At 45.4% G+C, this 16,702-nt stretch overlaps 2 protein-coding genes across 28 annotated transcripts in view; one reads left to right on the top strand and one right to left on the bottom strand.

The window, feature by feature from the left end:
* USP8 (ubiquitin specific peptidase 8) overlaps positions 1–2,999 on the bottom strand; it is a 144,577-nt gene extending 141,578 nt beyond the window's left edge. Inside the window, exons 1-2 of one of the 3 annotated variants that reach the window (XM_070054175.1) lie at positions 2,742–2,999; positions 1,993–2,064 (exon numbers count right to left, since the gene is read on the bottom strand). The gene's annotated coding sequence lies outside the window, so the exon portion shown is untranslated. Of the gene's footprint in view, positions 1–1,992; positions 2,065–2,178; positions 2,472–2,741 lie in introns of those variants that run through there. The other 2 variants (XM_070054174.1, XM_051822004.2) reach the window with 2 other exon arrangements.
* GABPB1 (GA binding protein transcription factor subunit beta 1) overlaps positions 2,035–16,702 on the top strand; it is an 81,690-nt gene continuing 67,022 nt past the window's right edge. For 7 of the 25 annotated variants that reach the window (XM_070054187.1, XM_070054183.1, XM_070054191.1 and 4 more), the window contains exon 1: positions 2,816–2,957. Coding sequence is in view for 12 of the 25 variants with exons in the window: in XM_051822016.2 (XP_051677976.2) it covers positions 2,098–2,232 (135 nt within the window). In the remaining 13 variants the exon portion in view is untranslated. The other 18 variants (XM_017348021.3, XM_017348023.3, XM_017348019.3 and 15 more) reach the window with 11 other exon arrangements.

Raw genomic sequence — 16,702 nt, 5'->3', positions numbered from 1 at the left:
CCCCCGATTTTTATTAAAGTCACACACATAAAATTAATGTTAGACTGCTAAATTCTTACTGTCATTTTCTATAAATGCCCTATGATGGGCTAGTTTTTGGAATCCACAAGTCACAACAATCCTGAGTTACCTGCTGGCCACTTAGTGGTCTCTTTCTAGACATAAGCATGATGTTCTAACACTCCCCTGCTCAAAAATCATCCACCGCTACCCTTGTCTCTAGGGTAAAATCCCAGCCTTCTAATCTGACACCTCAGGCCTTCAGTCTACTTCCAAACAACTTTTAAGTCTGACCTTCTACTATCATCCTCTGTTCCACTAGGCTGCACTCCCCCCCACCCCATTGGTGGCAAGGAAATGTGGCTAGTGTAGGCATTAAAATGTTAATCTCAGCTTCAATTAAAAATCACATCAGAGCACCTGGGTTTGATTTCTGACTCCACCTTCCTGCTAATGCAGACGGGCATGAAGTGGTGACAGCTCAAGTAGTTGGGTTCCTGCCACCTACAGGACTGTGTTCCCAGCTCCCCACTTTGGCCTAGTCCTGCCTAGTGTGAGCTTTTGGGGATTGGACCAGCAGATGGGAGTTCCTTCTCAAAAAATTTAAATTTAGGGGTAAGCTTTTGGCCTACTTGTTAAGACAATGCTTGGGATACCAGCCAGGATCCGCAGGGGTCTCCCACGTGGGCAGTAGGAACCCAGGTACCTGAGTACCTGTGGCCTCCCAGGATGCACATTAACATGAAGCTGGATTTGAAGTGAAGGAGCTGGATTTACGCCAGGCACTCTGATAAGGGTAGTGGATGCCTCCAATGGTGACTTAACCGCTGTGCTGAAAGCCAGCCTCTCTTCCCTTAGTTCTAACTGCTGCAGACATCACCATCCTCCAGCTGCTCCGCTGACACACAGAGAAATCACCTTTGCCAGCCCCCTGTAAGTCAATTCCTTGTTCAGTCAACCAAATTTCCAAACCCAGCAACCACTCTGGCCATTCTCCCCCCCCCCATTTGCCACTACCTCAGGCCAAGTACTGTTTTCTTCAAACAGCTCTCCTGGCCTTGGATTTCTGCTTAACAGCTATCCCCCTACAATGCAGCTCTGACCTCCTGACACTGGTAGTGAAACATCTTTCAAAGACTTTTCCTGGCCTTCTCTAGACCTCTAGAAGGTCATTTCCAGGCGCTCCCGAGGCAACAATGTATTCCTCACCTAACCATCTTCGTGTCTGCCTACAGCCTTTCTACCTACTGCTGCCTTCATCTGGAAAGATCCCCCTGTTTCTTTATGAGAGAGGTTGCTCCTCCCATGCCATTCCATGACTCCCGCCCTGGTCACGAGGGAGTTATTCCTTGCATTACTGATGATGCCCACTTACTGTCTGCATCCTAAGAACAACAAGAGGCAAGATTCTATGGTGTTCCTACCTGAGTGTTACATCAAATACACTCAATGTTAAAGAAAAGCATGACATCACCATTTTGGCAAATTTCTACCAACAGAAGCAATGCAAAATATTAACGTAAAATGGACTATGGCTCCCATGCCACTTATTTTTCTTCTACTTTAAACACAAAACTTTAATAAGTTACACAAAGGTTACAAATCTTTACTACATCACTATTACAAAAGGGTAAGTGGAAAAAGATTGCTCATCTTGAGGCCACACAAAAATCAGTGGACAATGTGGATTTCAACCAAGCTTCTCGACCTGGATAAAAATTCCTGGATCAGAACTCTTCGGTGCTGTCTCTGAGATTCGCACTCCTGCCTACAGAATGGCAAAAGCTGCGGGGTGATTAAGTAGGTTGGGAAAGCCATTCCTAGGCAAAGAACGGTGTGTTGGATTCCTTAGCAAATCACATGTAAACTATTAAACTCCTAAGCCTCTTTTTTGCAAATCACCATCTCCAAATAAACTTATGCGACTTTCATAATACAACACACCAAAAAAAAAAAAAAAATCATCCCAGTCACGGAAAAACACATCTCTACCTCATAGTAGGTGACATTAATGCAAAGGGACGCGGTGGGCACTTATTAAGTCTCCGGAGATCTGAGGCACCACTAGAAAGAAAGAATAAAAACAGCTGTAGAAATATGGACATCTTTGGCCATCAACGTGACGGCTCCGTTCACGCGACGTGGAAACGAATCCCCTTCGTCCCTAGGACTCGGTACCTCCACCGCGACTCGAGTTCCAGTCTGCCCGGGACACTCTACAGCAACTTGACGGTAAACGCTAACCTCCCGGCCGCCCTTCCGTCTCCCAGCACTCTGGTCGGCGGTTCAGCGGGGAAGCTGAACAGCCAACGAAGCCGCAGTTTCCGGCTCCGCAGAGACACGAAGCGCAGCTCCCGCACCTCGGTGCGCTCAGCGCCCAACACACCGCAGAAAGAGGCGGGAAGGCCGCGGCGCGGCCCAGCCGCTCCGCCGCGCACATGGCCGGCCGCAGCGCCCACCCCCGCTGCCGCGCAGGCGCCGGGCGAGCCGGGACTTGCGGTCGCCCAGAGCGGATCATTCCGCCGCTTTCTTTGTGTGGCCGAAGCGCTACAAATGACACATTTCCCCCTCTCCCCCGTGAAAAACAGAAAGCAGACCCTGTCGCCCCTTGTCTCCCGCCGGGGATGGGGTCGCGCGGTGGGCGGGAGCGGGGATCGGCTCACTACGGCAAGGGCGGAGAAGCTTCGGGCGAGGGCCGAGGAGGGCCGGGTCCGGGAGGGATGCTGGGAGCTTTGACTCACTCGCACACCATGTGTTCCTCCGCGCGCAGCACGGGGGACTTTTCGGTGGGGATTTTGGGCGCCGACCAGACGCGGCATTTTCGGAAAATAGCGCCCCGTGCAGCTGAAGCGCTTTGTGTGTAGCGGGGTAGCGTCAGCCCGGCCGGGTCCAAGGCGCCTCGGGTCCCCGCACCACCTCCTGCTGCTCCCCCGTCGCCGCTCCCGAAGCTTTTCCAGGTCAGTGCGGGTCTGTGTAGGGCCCTGTTACCACCGGATGTGGAAGTTGATCTCTTCGCTGGTAAAAAATAATTCCACTTCCCCCGGAACCCAGATCATCCCCGCGATTTCCTGTTTATTGCATTAAGGCGCCGGGTTTCCGGGGCTCCTGGCCCCGCGTATTCCGCGGGGGTCGGCGGGGTCGGCCTGGCCGCCCGCTCCGCCCGCGCCGCCGCCGCGCTTTGTCCGCTGAGCACCCCGCTTCTGGGAGGGGCGGGCAGACATGGTGGCGGCCGCCGCCCCCTCCTCGGCCCCGGCGTGCGGCGGCCTCCCTCCGCTCTCTCGGCAGGGCCGGTCCCGAGCGGAGGCCCCGGGGCGCCGGTGGGGTCGCGCCGCGGCCGCGGTGGGCTCGGCGGGCGCCGGGAGGGAGAGAGGGTGGGACGGAGGCAGGCGCGGCCCGGTCTCTGCGCCCGCCGCCCCCGGCGCCGCCCGCCCCTTTGTCTGGGCGGCCTGATGGCCCCGCTGAGTCGTCCGGAACGGGGAGAAGGGGCGAACCGGGCCCTGGGCGCGCTGTGCCGCGGGAGCCGAGCGGGGCCGCGGTGGGAGCGGCCGGCCCGGACGGGGTTAACGGGAGAGCCCGGCCCGTCCCGCGCAGCCCCGCCGCGGCGACTCGAGTCCCGAGGGGACGAAGCCTGCGGTTCCGAATGCTCGGGACTTGTGCCCCCGGAGACTTCGCCCTGGGACCTGCGGGTGCACGGCTTCGGGAAAGAAGTTGAGAATTTTGCCAGGTCATCTCTGCCTGGGCACAGTTAATCAGTGTGTGCTCAAGTGTGCCTGCTTGAAGCGCTCCAACTGTGTTGAATCAGCGTGCCTAACCTCCGGGGCGCATCGTGAAAACCGAAACCGCGGGGAGTGGTAGAGGCCTGCTTTGTGTGTGTGTTTTTCCCACTTTCATCTTGTTTTCCGTGTTCGTGCTCTTGTTTTAAGCCCGGTTGGACTGTGGCGAGCACACGTCTGTTCCCAGGAGGGGCAGTGACCACAGTGCTTTGACGGGGAGCTTGGTAATGTGGAACTCTTTTTTAAAATTCTGTCTCTGGACACTGGCTTGCTGTGTGGTTCTGGGCAAGTTACTTTCTGAAGTACGCTTTTTCTCGAAAACAAGCTTGATGGAGGCCGTAAATGACCCTTCCGAAGTGCTTTGCTATCCCAGAAGTAAAGATGAACTCTTAATTTCTTATGCAGAAGTTAGTGGTGAGAATTTTTTTTTTCTTGCAGATAGTTTATCTTACGTAAAGACCCACCCAGATCATAACAACCATCAGCTTTGACGCTTCCACTTTCGAGTTCAGCCTTTGAATTTCAGGAAACTACAGGCAATTTTCCCTTTCTTATAATTTTTCTTTCCGACGTAGGTATTGCTTTTGCAAACGTAAATGACACATTAGCAACAGTGATATGCATTTCTGCAAATCTTTTAATGTCAGGTTTCATAGAAGACAGGCTCTTAAATCTGCATTTAGTATTGTACAACACCATGTAACCTCTGGAAAACACCGCTGTATGCTCATTTGTTGTTGTTGTTGTTGTTAATGTGTCATTCCTATCCTGTTTGCACTGTGTACGTCAAATCAGCATGTCATGCAAGACACATTTTCAGAATGTGGGTATATTTTTTTCTCTTGAGCCCTGACTTAACAATTGGGATTTAGGTGCATAAACAGTAACATAGATGAAGATTGCATAATCATATGATTCTTCAGACTCAGGGACATTTGGAAATATCCTAAGTGGTTAAACTTAATTCTTAGTTCTGGGGCATATTTTTTAATATGCACAAGCAAAATGTGAATTCCACATTAGCTGTGCTTATGAAAATTTGTGTGTGAACGTGGTCTTTGAAAGCACCATAGAAGCTCCAGATTTCGAAGGAGCCCTGCGGTGAAACCTTTGGTGAAACAACGAACAGTTTGTGTATGTGCCCTTAGAGTTTTCTGTGCCTTTGAGTCAGTCTGGGTTCCCTAGGTTGGGGGATGTTTATATGCTAATGTGTAAAAATTTAAGATCATACTCGGGTTTAATGGTTTTGAAAAGAAGCTAAATTTATTTCCAATTGTTTCTGTGAACTCTAGTCGGAATCTGTCAGTATGTAGTTCTCTGCCATCAACAGGAAGCATCTGGTCAATCTTCATGTAGTTGTTAGAAAACGCCAGGTGTATTTTTAATGTTTGCTGTTCAAATGAAAGTAAATTGGATCTTGATTACTGTTACTTGATTTTAGTTTGGTTTCTTCCTCTCATTTTTATTTTTTTAAAGCTTTTTATTTGAAAGTCAGAGTTGGGGGGCAGGGCAGAGGTCTTCCATCCCCTGGTTCACTCCCCGGATAGGCAGAACAACTGGGACTGGGCCAGGTCAAAGCTAGCTTCATCCAGGTCTCCACGTGGGTGGCAGAGCCCAAGTCATTGGGCTATTAGCAGAGAGCTGGATTGGAAGTGGAGCATCCGGGACAGGAACCAGCACCCATATGGGGTGCCAGTGTCACAGATGGCGTCTGCCCGCTATGCCACAATGCCAGCCCCCCCTTTCATTTTTAAAGTGTCTTTATAATGGGTCTCATTTTTTGTAGAAGGGTTGCTGTTTTTGTGCTTAAGTACCTCATAAGTTTAAAATAACAGCAGATAAACATGAAAAATTCAGAAGTCATTAACGAGAACTTGTGAATTGCGATTTCTTTTTTGAGTGCCTGCAAGGCTCTTAGCAGTTTCCCTTTCTAAGTATCCCAAGTGTGGAAGAACTCACTGCTGGGACCTGTCACTTCCCTCTGACTTTGCAGACTTTTAAAAACAAACCCAAACAAAATGTCAAGGGTCAGGACAACTGAATGTAGTTTTATGTTTTCTAATCACAAATAATTGTACATATTTATGGAGTTCAGTGTGATAATTCAGTGCATGTATACAATGTGTAATGATGAAAGTAACCAAAACTTCTGTATCCTTAAACATTTACTGTTTCTTGGTACTGGTAACCCTCGGACTCCTGTTTTAATTCTTCATAAAATATGTAATAAATTGTAAACAGTAGTCACCCTATTTGAGGGCAACTTAGTTTAATGAGTATCATTCCTTTGGTTCCATGGCTTTCTAACTAATAATATTTCTGTTGCACTAACTTCTCTACTTTGAGACAACTATAATGAGTGTTCATTTTCTGATGATGTTTGTTCCGTTGTGCTCTCCGGAAGGTGAATCTAGCACGAGTTAGATGAGACTAGGGCCTGTGTGTTTCCTCATAGGGTTAACCTTGCAGTGGTCCGCACCGAGAAGATGCTTTGGTGCAGTTAGCCATCAGTTCAGCTGTTGTGGGCCAGAGCACCTTTGTTTGGGCAGTGTGTATCTAATGGAAGCATCGAGGCAGTAGGTTGAAGTGATTTCTCTACTAAATTCATTTCGCAGGACTACTGATATTTTAAGTAGAAATCTAAAACTCTTGGAGCTAGTGTGTTCTCTCTGAGAGAAAAAGCAAGAGAGAAACAGAAAGACAGCCCCATCTCTGGTTTGTTCTCCAAAATTTACTGATAGCCAGAGCTGGGACTCTGCAGGACCTGGGACTGGCTGGGCTAAAGCGCTGGTTCTGGGAACACAATCTGGGTCTCCCACGTGAGTAATAGAAATCAAATTGCTTGAGCCATCACCACTGCCTCCCCAGGTCTGCATTGTCAGGAAGCAAACCCAGGTACTCTAATATGAGATGTGGGCATCTTAACTGCTGGGTAAAATGTTCACTCCCTTCTCTTACTTTTTTTTTTTTTTTTTTAAGATTTATTATTTAGTTGAAAGAGTTACAGATGGAGAAGGAGAGACAGAAAGAGTGATTTTCTGTCAGCTGGTTCCCTACCCAGATGGCCACAACCACCAGGTCTAGACCAGGTAGGAGCCAGGAGCTGCTTCTGGGTCTCTCATGTGGGTGGCAGGGGCCCAGGGACTTGGGCCATCCTCCATTGCTTTCTCAGGTGCATTTGCAGGGAGCTGGACCAGAAGTGGAGCAGCTGAGACTTGAACTGTTGCCCATATGGGATGCTGGTGCCACAGGCGGAGCCTGTGCAATGGCGGTAGCCCCCTCACTGTACATTTTAGTATGAGTCAACGCTTCTGTGTAATTTTTCAAAAAACTAAATGTTTCTCTACCTTTCAAAACAAAAAAATTTAAAATGTTTAAGTTGGTAGAATAGCAAAGAAGGTCTTAGCCCTACTTTAAACTTGGTACTGATCCTATTATACTTGGCATGGTGTATCAACTTTTTAGGTAGCATACTGTCAGGCTGTTAAGTGGGACCTTGTGTCTAATACTCTGTCAGAACAACCTGGAGAGCTAATTAAAAAACATCCGTGGGCATTTGGCACAGCACTTAGGCCACCTCTTAGGACTCCCACACTTCATGTCAGAGAGCCTCTGTTCCAGTCCCGGCTCTTTTCTGCATTCTAGTTTGCTGCTGATACATGTCTTGGCAGCAGGTGCTGAGGCAGGTACTTGAGTCCCTACCACCCATGGAGGAGACCTGGATTGAGTTCTCACTCTTGGTTTTGGCCTGACCCAGCCTCTCTGTTGTGGGCATCTGGGGAGTGAACCATGAACCAGATGAGATCTCTCTTTCTCTACCTTTCAGATAAGTCAAACAAAAACAAAACAGCAGCAGCAACAACAAAACAGACTGTAAAAACCGAAGTAGGATAGGACCTGGGCCACTGTAGTTTTTGTTAAGTTCCCAAGGTTGATAGAGATTCAGGTTTAAAAATCACTGGATACAGAGCATAACGAGGGGGACTTTGATTGTAGGGGAAATGGATAAGAGGATATGTTGATAACAAAGGGTTTTTGGGTAAAGAGTAGTAGCTTCTGTAAGAAATAACAGCCAACTGTCTGATCAAGTTTGATCTGAGAAATTAAGGTCAGTGGGTAGAAGTTAAGTTTGAGATTTATTTATTTGAAAGGCAGAATGACAGTGATATTCCACTGGCTTGCTCCCTGTATGGCTATAGTGGCTGGATGGACCAGGCCAAAGCTAGGAGTCCGGAACTCCATCTGGGTCTCCCTTGTGGTGGCAGGGGCCCAAGCACTTGGGCCATCATCCATGGCTTTCCCAGGTGCATTAGGGAATTGTATTGGAAGTGGAGAGCTGGGATTTGAACCGGAGCTATTGTACAGGATGCCAAGCATTGCAAGCAGCAACTTAACCCTCTGTCACAAGGCCAGGCTGTAAAATATTTTCCCAGAGAAATTTCCTCAAAGTTAAAAATAGGAGGGGTTGTTTGGGTGATAGGCTGTGTCTGTTCACTAACAGTGCCCAGGTTGGAGCTTCCGAAGAAACTTTGCTGAAGGAGGAGTTGGGCTAGGTGTCCTTAAGTGCTTTACAGACTGAAATTTTATGGAATATGTCTAGATTTGCAGTACCTAGTGGAAGAGAAAAGCTAATTGAGTTAAATGAGCTGGTTAGCTTAACTGCATTGTAGTTTTGGCCTTCTTGGATAAAGAGAAATGAGTTTTAAATGAGGGTGTTATTGAAGGCCTTTAAGCCAAGCTGTAATTTGGCAAACTGAAAAGCCTAATGGCCCTATCTTCTGACATAAGTTGCCATTTAAAGGAATTTATCTTGGAGTCCATGTTGTGGTACAGCCTGTAAAGCGGCTGCTTGGTTATGCCAGTGACTGCGTCCCATTTTAGAGCACAGCAGTTCCAGTCCCAGCTGCTTCTGATCCCAGTCCCTGCTAATGCACCCGAGAAGGCAGTGGAAGATGGCCCAGGTACTGGAGTCCCTGACTCCCATGTGAGAGACCTAGATGGAATTCCTGGCTCCTGGCTTCAGCCTGGCCATTGCGGCCCTTTGGGAAGTAAGCCATTGGATGGATGTTCTTTTTTCCCTTCTCTCCCCCTTTGTCATTCTGCCTTTCAAGTAAATAAGTCTTTTTATTAAAAATTGGGGGGCTGATGTGTGATGTAGTGGGTTAAGCAGTCTCCTGCGACAGCAGCATCCCATATGGGTGCCAGTTTTTGTCCTGTCTGTTCCACTTCTGATCCAGCTCCTTGCTATTGTAGCTGGGAAAGCAGTGTAAGGTGGCTCAAGTGTGTGTTCCCCTGCACTCATTGGGAGACTCTGATGAAGCTCTTGACTTCAGCCTGGCCCACCTTGGCTGTTGCAGCCATTTGGGGAATGAATCAGTGGATGGAAGATATCTCTTTCTCTAACTCTGCCTTTCAAATAAATCTAAAAAAAAATTATTTTATCTTGATGTGGTTAAAATGTTTATGAAGAGTGAACTCTCAACATAGCAGTTGCAGTGTTGTTGACAGTAAAAGCTGTGTATTAATGCATTTAAGCGCTACAGTAACATGAAGTGGGTAGTATTAGCCCCACTTTTCTTAAGAGAAAACTGAGGGAGAATGAAATGAGGTCCGTTGCCCAGGGTAGCTGAGTTCTGGAACCAGGACTTGATTCTAACCACTGTGACTCCAGAGCAAGTACTGTTATTACTATGCTGTAAAATTGTAAACAATCAGAATGTCTCTCAGAGATTATTAGGATACATCTGTACGGGGGAGGGGGGGGGCGGCGCGGCGCGTAATGCTTATGTAGCCATTCAAATGATAGAAGATTGTAAACACATGAAAAGATGTCTCGGTGTGTGTAATTGAGAAAACTAGATTATAAAACAGTTCCATCTTGGTTAAAAAAAATACATTGAGATTTGGATGGATTTGTGCCGAATTGTTAAGTGGTTATTTCTGAATATAGTTTTATAAGAGATTGTTTTCTTTTTGCTTATCCAAATTTTGAAAGTTCTACAATAGACACTCATTTTTGTTACTTGTAGTTATAAATACAGTAGTATAGAATTTTAAATAAAAAGATGTAGCATAAGTTGAAGAATTTAGATTTTGTTATGCAGTTTATAAAAATGGACTTGTTGGGGGCTGGCAGTGTGCTGTAGTGGGTAAAGCTGCCATCTGCAGTACCAGCATCCCATATGGGTGCCAGTTCGAGACCCCGTTGCTCCAATTCTGATCCAGCTCCCTGCTGATGCTGCTGGGAAAGCAGTGGAAGATGGCCCAAGTACTTATTGCACCCACATGGGAGAGCCAGAGGAAGCCCCTGGCTCCTGGCTTCAGCTTGGCCCAACTCTGGTAGTGAACCAGTGAATGGATGATCTCTCTCTGCCTCTGCCTCTCTGTAACTCTGCCTTTCAAACAAATAAATATTTTAAAAAATTGGGAATTGTACATAAATGAGGATTTGTGAGTCCATGAAGTGTTTTGCTTTTTTTTTTAGAAACTTTTGATTCCTCACCATTCTAGAAGTAATGTCTAATTGATTAGAGAAAACCATCACTAACTCCTTTTAGTCTACCCAGTCAGCTCTATTTTGTTGTATTTTCTTCATCTTACATGTAATATGTTAAGTGTCATATTCATCTCCGTCATTCTGTAGCTGTGTGACATTAGGTACTCTACTTAATCTCTCTGCCTCAGTTTGCCCCTTGTAAAATGGGCATTAATATGATACCTATCTCATGGGGGTTGGGAAGATTAAATGAGTTAGTGCACATAAAGTGATCAGAACAGTACCTGACATAGTTAATAACTGCAAATGTTAGCAATTGTATTATAGGATCACAGTCCATAATTCAAAACCCTTAGAGTCTAATAGATTTTGGAGTTAACAATTTTGGGGGATATAAACAAGTTAATAATGTTATGTAACCTTCCAAAAGAGTCCAGTGTAATTCTTCAGGGGCTGGCGTGGGGTACTGGGTGAGGCCACTGCCTGCAACACCGACATCCCATACAGGCACCAGTGCATGTCCCTGCTGTTCTACTTCTGATCTAGTTTCCTGCTAGTGGCCCGGAAAAAGCAGCAGAAGATGGCCCAAGTGCTTGGGCCTCTGCCACCCACGTGGGAGACCTGGATGAAGCTGTTGGCTCCTGGCTTTGGCCTGGCCCAGCCCTGGCCATTGAAGCCATCTGAGGAGTGACCCAGGGGATGGAAAATTGTTCAGTCTGTCTATCTAACTCTGACCTTCAAATAAATAATTAAATCTTAAAAAAAAAAAGCTCTTCAAAGATGTTAAGTTTTCGCAGTAAAATGTGTCAACATTTATACCAAATGGGATAAAGCCTATACACCGTTGCATATTGATTCAGGTAAGGTTATACTGCTAGATGAGTTATTTTGGGTTTCAGAGCTTTTTTGAGTTTTATAACTACAGATAAAGAACCTGTAGAATACTTAACTTTGAGTCTATTTTAATGTTGAAACATCTTTTCATGTATAGAGCTTTATAGTGCATGGTAAGTTTAAAAAATGAAAATAATGAAAAAAATTTCCATTTTCTTTGATTAAAAATGTACTAAGCCCACTGATAGTGTGAATCTGTTTTTAAAAATATGCTAAGCCCACGGACACTGAATCACTATATGATGTAGAATCTTTAGTTTCTAAAAGAGACTTGAGAGTTTCTTTTACCCAGTTAGCTTGTTTGTTTCATTACACTTAGGGATACTTCTACTCTGGTGGTTTACTACAGTGGTGATTCCTTAAAGTGGAAAGATGGGGGTCCTTTCCATTCTGTGGATACAGAGACTGAGGTGATTATTTAGAAAATTACAGTACTGAACTTTGATATGCGGTCAGTTCTTGTGATGAAGCTATTGCATGTGCATTCCCCTCTGATTTCTCTATTCCTTAACATTGACAACACTTACCATGTGTCCAGAGGGAAAATATTTTTATGGTGTATAAGTGAGTCACTTAAAAATTTAAATCTTACATGGCCGTGTGGGACTCTCTGACCTTGCTGATGAGTTACTCTCTGTGTTCCTTCACCTGCTCTATTTATAAGGATCCTTCCTACCTTTTTTTTTTTTTTTTTTGGACAGGTAAGAGTTATAGGCAGAGAGACAGAGAGAAAAGTCAGCCTTCTGTTGGTTCACCCCCCAAATGGCCACTATGGTTGGTGCTGCGCCGATCCAAAGCCAGGAGCCAGGTGCTTCTTCCTGGTCTCCCATGCGGGTGCAGGGGCCCAAGCACTTGGGCCATCCTCCACTGCCCTCCCAGGCCACAGCAGAGAGCTGGACTGGAAGAGGAGCAACAGGGACTAGAACCTGGCACCTATATGGGATGCCAGCGCTGCAGGCAGAGGATTAACCAAGTGAGCCACGGCGCTGGCCCTCCTGATATGGTTTGAATACCTGTGTTCCCCTAAAATTCATGTTTTCATTTTTTTTTTAATATTTACTTATTTGAAAGAGGGAGAAAGAGAAATCTTCCAGTTGCTGATTCACTTCCCAAATGGATACAGGGGCCAGGGCTGTGCCAAGCTGAAGCCAGTGCCAAGAGCTTCATCTAGGTCTCCCATGTGTGTGGCAGGGGCCCAGGCGCTTGGGCTGTCTTGCTGCTGCTTCTCCCAGGCCATTAACAAGAGCTGAACCAGAAGTGGAGCAGCTGAGACATGAACCAGTGCCCATATGGGATGCCAGTGTTATAGGCGGTTTTACCCTATGCCACAATACCAGCCCGTTTCAGGTGTTTTAAAATTTATTTGAAAGTGATGAGACACACAGATTTGGGGGTGGTGGGGAGATCGTGTCTGCTGGTTTAATGCCCACTTGGCCACAACAGCTGGGACTAGGGCTCCATCCAGGTCTACCATGTGGTTGGCAGGAACTCAAGTACTTGGGCCATCATTTGCTGCCTCCCAGATACATTAGGAGAAAGCTGGATCAGAAGCATAGGCAGGTCTCAGTTCTGGCCAGTCTACTATGGGATACTGGATGCACAGCTTAACCTGCTGTGCCACAGTGCCCACACCCCCGTATATTAACATTTTAACCTCCAAGATGATAGTGTTAGGAGGTGGAGACCTTGGAAAGTGATGAAGTCATAAGGATGGAGCCCGCATGAATGAGACTAGTGCCCTTACAAAAAGATTGCCGAGAGCTTCTTTGCTCCTTCTGCCAAGTGAGGTTAGAGCAGGAAGACTACTGCTTGAAACACCCACACTGAAGCTGCCAGCGTTTCGATATTTGACTTCCCAACTGGGAGAAATAAATTTCTGTTTGAAAGCCATGCAATTTATACTGTTTTGTTACAGTAGCCCAAATGGACTTTACGCTGAACAATTCCAAGGGCGCTCTTGCTATTGGCATTCATTTTATGGATCTCATTTTTCTTTAGTCTATTTCTTTTTGTCTCTTAGTAGATGTTAGTGACTTCTATGTAATTGGTAAAAAAAAAAAACAAGCTTACACTTTTTTTGTTGTCACCATGACAAAACTGTTCTTTCATTTTATTTCGTAAAATGAGCTGGAAGAAGAATCATTTTTTTTGCCTTTCTCAGGAATCTGCTGCCACACTTTATTTCTCTAGTCACTTTGATGATTACACGCAGTGATTTTTGTTCCCTATATTCAAATATGTACAGGCTTACATATTTTGGGAGAAAAACATCAACTTTGATAAACTTACGTTCTTTCCAGCTATGTGCTTCACTTCTTCCCTTTATTTAATAAATTTTGAAAGCTCACAGTGATGGCTCTCAGGTCTTTTATTATTCCTTTCCTCCTAACAGTGAGATTTTGGATTATTATATCCAAACTGTTGCTTTAAAGGACATCCTTCTTGTCAGTATTGGGTTTGCCCTGACTGTATTTAACCAGCATATATGTATTACTATTTTTGTTTTAATTTGTGCTCTTTGAAACTTGATATTTTTTTAAAAAATATTTATTGCTGGCGCCGTGGCTCACTAGGCTAATCTTCCGCCTTGTGGCGCCGGCACACTGGGTTCTAGTCCCAGTCGGGGTGCCGGATTCTGTCCCGGTTGCCCCTCTTCCAGGCCAGCTCTCTGCTGTGGCCAGGGGGTGCAGTGGAGGATGGCCCAAGTGCTTGGGCCCTGCACCCCATGGGAGACCAGGATAAGTACCTGGCTCCTGCCATCGGATCAGCGCGGTGCGCCGGCCGCAGCGGCCATTGGAGGGTGAACCAACGGCAAAAGGAAGACCTTTCTCTCTGTCTCTCGCTCTCACTGTCCACTCTGCCTGTCAATCAAAATAAATATTTTTTATTTTATTTTTTAAGTCTGAGTGAGTTACAGAGGAGAGAAGACACAGAGATATCTATCTTCCATTTACTGGTTACTACAAGCTGGGCCAGGCTTGAAGCCAGGGGCCAGGAGCCTCGTCCGAGTCTTCCATGTGGGTAACGGGGGCCCAGAAACTTGGACCATCCTCTGCTGATTATCCAGGCCATTAGGAGTCAAACTTGCGCCCATATGGGATGCTGGCTTTGCAGGTGGTGGCTTTACCCGATATGCCACAAAGCTTGCCCTTATTACCATTGATTTCCATTGAGATTTTCTTTTTTCTTTCTTTTCTTTTTCTTTTTCTTTTTTTTTTTTTGACAGAGTGGACAGTGAGAGAGAGAGACAGAGAGAAAGGTCTTCCTTTTGCTGTTGGTTCACCTTCCAATGGCCGCCGCGGCCGGCGCGACACACTGATCTGAAGGCAGGAGCCAGGTGCTTCTCCTGGTCTCCCATGTGGGTGCAGGGCCCAAGCACTTGGGCCATCCTCCACTGCACTCCCAGGCCACAGCAGAGAGCTGGCCTGGAAGAGGGGCAACCGGGACAGAATCCGGCGCCCCGACTGGGGCTAGAACCCGGTGTGCCGGTGCCGCAAGGCGGAGGATTAGCCTATTGAGCCACGGCGCTGGCCTTTTTTTTTTTTTTTATTGAGATTTTCAACAGTCTCCCTGTCGTCATGCTTCATGTTAGTATGCTGTTCTGATTTTCCCTTCCTTCCTGTGACTCTTCTGTTTTCCTTCTGGTTTCATGATCCTGTTAACTGTAATTTCTGTTAGTACTTGGCCCTCTGATCTCTGTCTTCTCCAAGTGGACATTTTATATGCTGGCGACTCCAAAGCATGTATTCTCCAGGTCTGTAGCTCCAGTGGTTTACTGAATGTTTCTATTGGAAAGCTCAAGAAATTTCTCTCACTTCTAGATTTGTTGTTGGCCAACCTCCCACCTGATCCCAGGTTTTCTGTTTGTTTCATCACCTGCATACTTAAATCTTGAAGTTGTATCTGTTGCATGCTTTCTCTTTATTTCCTGTATCGAACAATCAGCACAATTCTGTATATTACTCTTTACTGGGTCTCCCTTTGTCTTGGGATTTTGCATTGTTTATTATTTGCCCTTTCTAGCTTTAGATTGTCCTTCCTTGAATCCACCCTACATGTGGCTGCCAGAATAATTTTCCTGAAATCTTTTAAAAACCTCTTGCTTCCTAACTATAAGCCTGAGGAGAGAAACTGTGTAATTGCCCTTTGCACTCTGTGTTATGCCAAGTAAAGTGAATTGAACTTGCTCAATAAATGTTTGAATGTATCACCGTTTGCCCAAAAATTTGAATGTCTTCCAGTTTTCTGCAGAATAAAGTCCAAGTTTTCCTGCCTTTTAGACCGTTTCAAATTGCATTTTGCTTTTTCAATCTTATTTCTAACTCCCTAACATTAAAAAACTGGTATTTCCACAGTAATATTCCGTGCTCAGGCACAACTCTATGTATTTTTCCTTTTCCTTGCCTATCAAAGCATATTCAGGAATGTTTGCCCTGTGCCAGGCACTGTTGTAATCTCTGGCATTATATTAATGAACAAAACAAGACAAAGTCCCTGTTTTCTTGAGCTTATGTTTGGAAGAAGGGACACAGTAAAGAAACTTAGGGTGTTAGGAGGTATGAGTACAGTGAAAAGGAATAAAATTAGCTAGCTAGGTAGAGTGGTGGGAAGTGGCTGGTAGTTTGGGTGTCCTGGAGTGAGGGAGCGGGGCATACATTTCTCTAAGAGAAGAGCTTTCTAGACGGGGGACATGACGTGTAGGATCTTAAGGTGGGAACATGTTTGGCTTGTCTAAGGAGTTACTGACTTCTGTGGCTAAATAGTGACTAAAGGGGGTTTATAGATGAGCTGAGATAGTGGAAGGTAGCTTATACTTCAAATGTTAAGCCTTTCGTTGAAGAAGTGTTCTTGATGACCTAATTTTGTTAATTTAAACCTCTCAACCCATATAGCAACTATGGAAGTAAGTTTTTTTTTTTTTTTTTTTTTTATTGTGACTGACAGGAATGTATTTTACTTGGTAATTATATATACACATGTTATATGCATGCATGCAGCTACATAAGAGAGCATGTATGTGTATGATACTAAACTTACATATGCTGATATATTTATAAATGTTGGCTTATCCCACTAATATAGTTTCATAGTTGGCTAATGGGTAATGACCCATAGATTGGAAAGCACTTATCTATGATATATGTCCACTTTAAAAAACCAAAAAAATCTATAGACTGCTTTTGTGAGAAGACACACATTCTTTCAAGTTGTAGAATACTTTTGGTTAAAAATTATGACTTCAGTTTTTTTGTGTGTAGGTTTATAGTGTTTGTGATTATCCTGAGTTGACTCTGCTTATCTAATTTAGTAAACTTCTTTTGAGTGGTATGCTAGAAACTGTTACATACTAACACACATGTGAAAATGAAGTAAACCCTGCCAGACTTCCCAAGGCTTATGGGGGAGGAGAGCTTGTGAACAAGTCATTGATAATATGATAGAAACCATATAATAAAGGAACTATGTTCAGAACACAATTAGGGAATAGTGAGGTGTTTGATTCTTCTGCTGAGGTCATGGGGAGTTTGTTGGAAGAGGT

Source organism: Oryctolagus cuniculus, chromosome 12, assembly GCF_964237555.1.
Source record: "Oryctolagus cuniculus chromosome 12, mOryCun1.1, whole genome shotgun sequence".
In the NCBI taxonomy this organism is placed as follows: domain Eukaryota; kingdom Metazoa; phylum Chordata; class Mammalia; order Lagomorpha; family Leporidae; genus Oryctolagus; species Oryctolagus cuniculus.
This window is presented reverse-complemented; position numbering and strand designations above follow the sequence as displayed.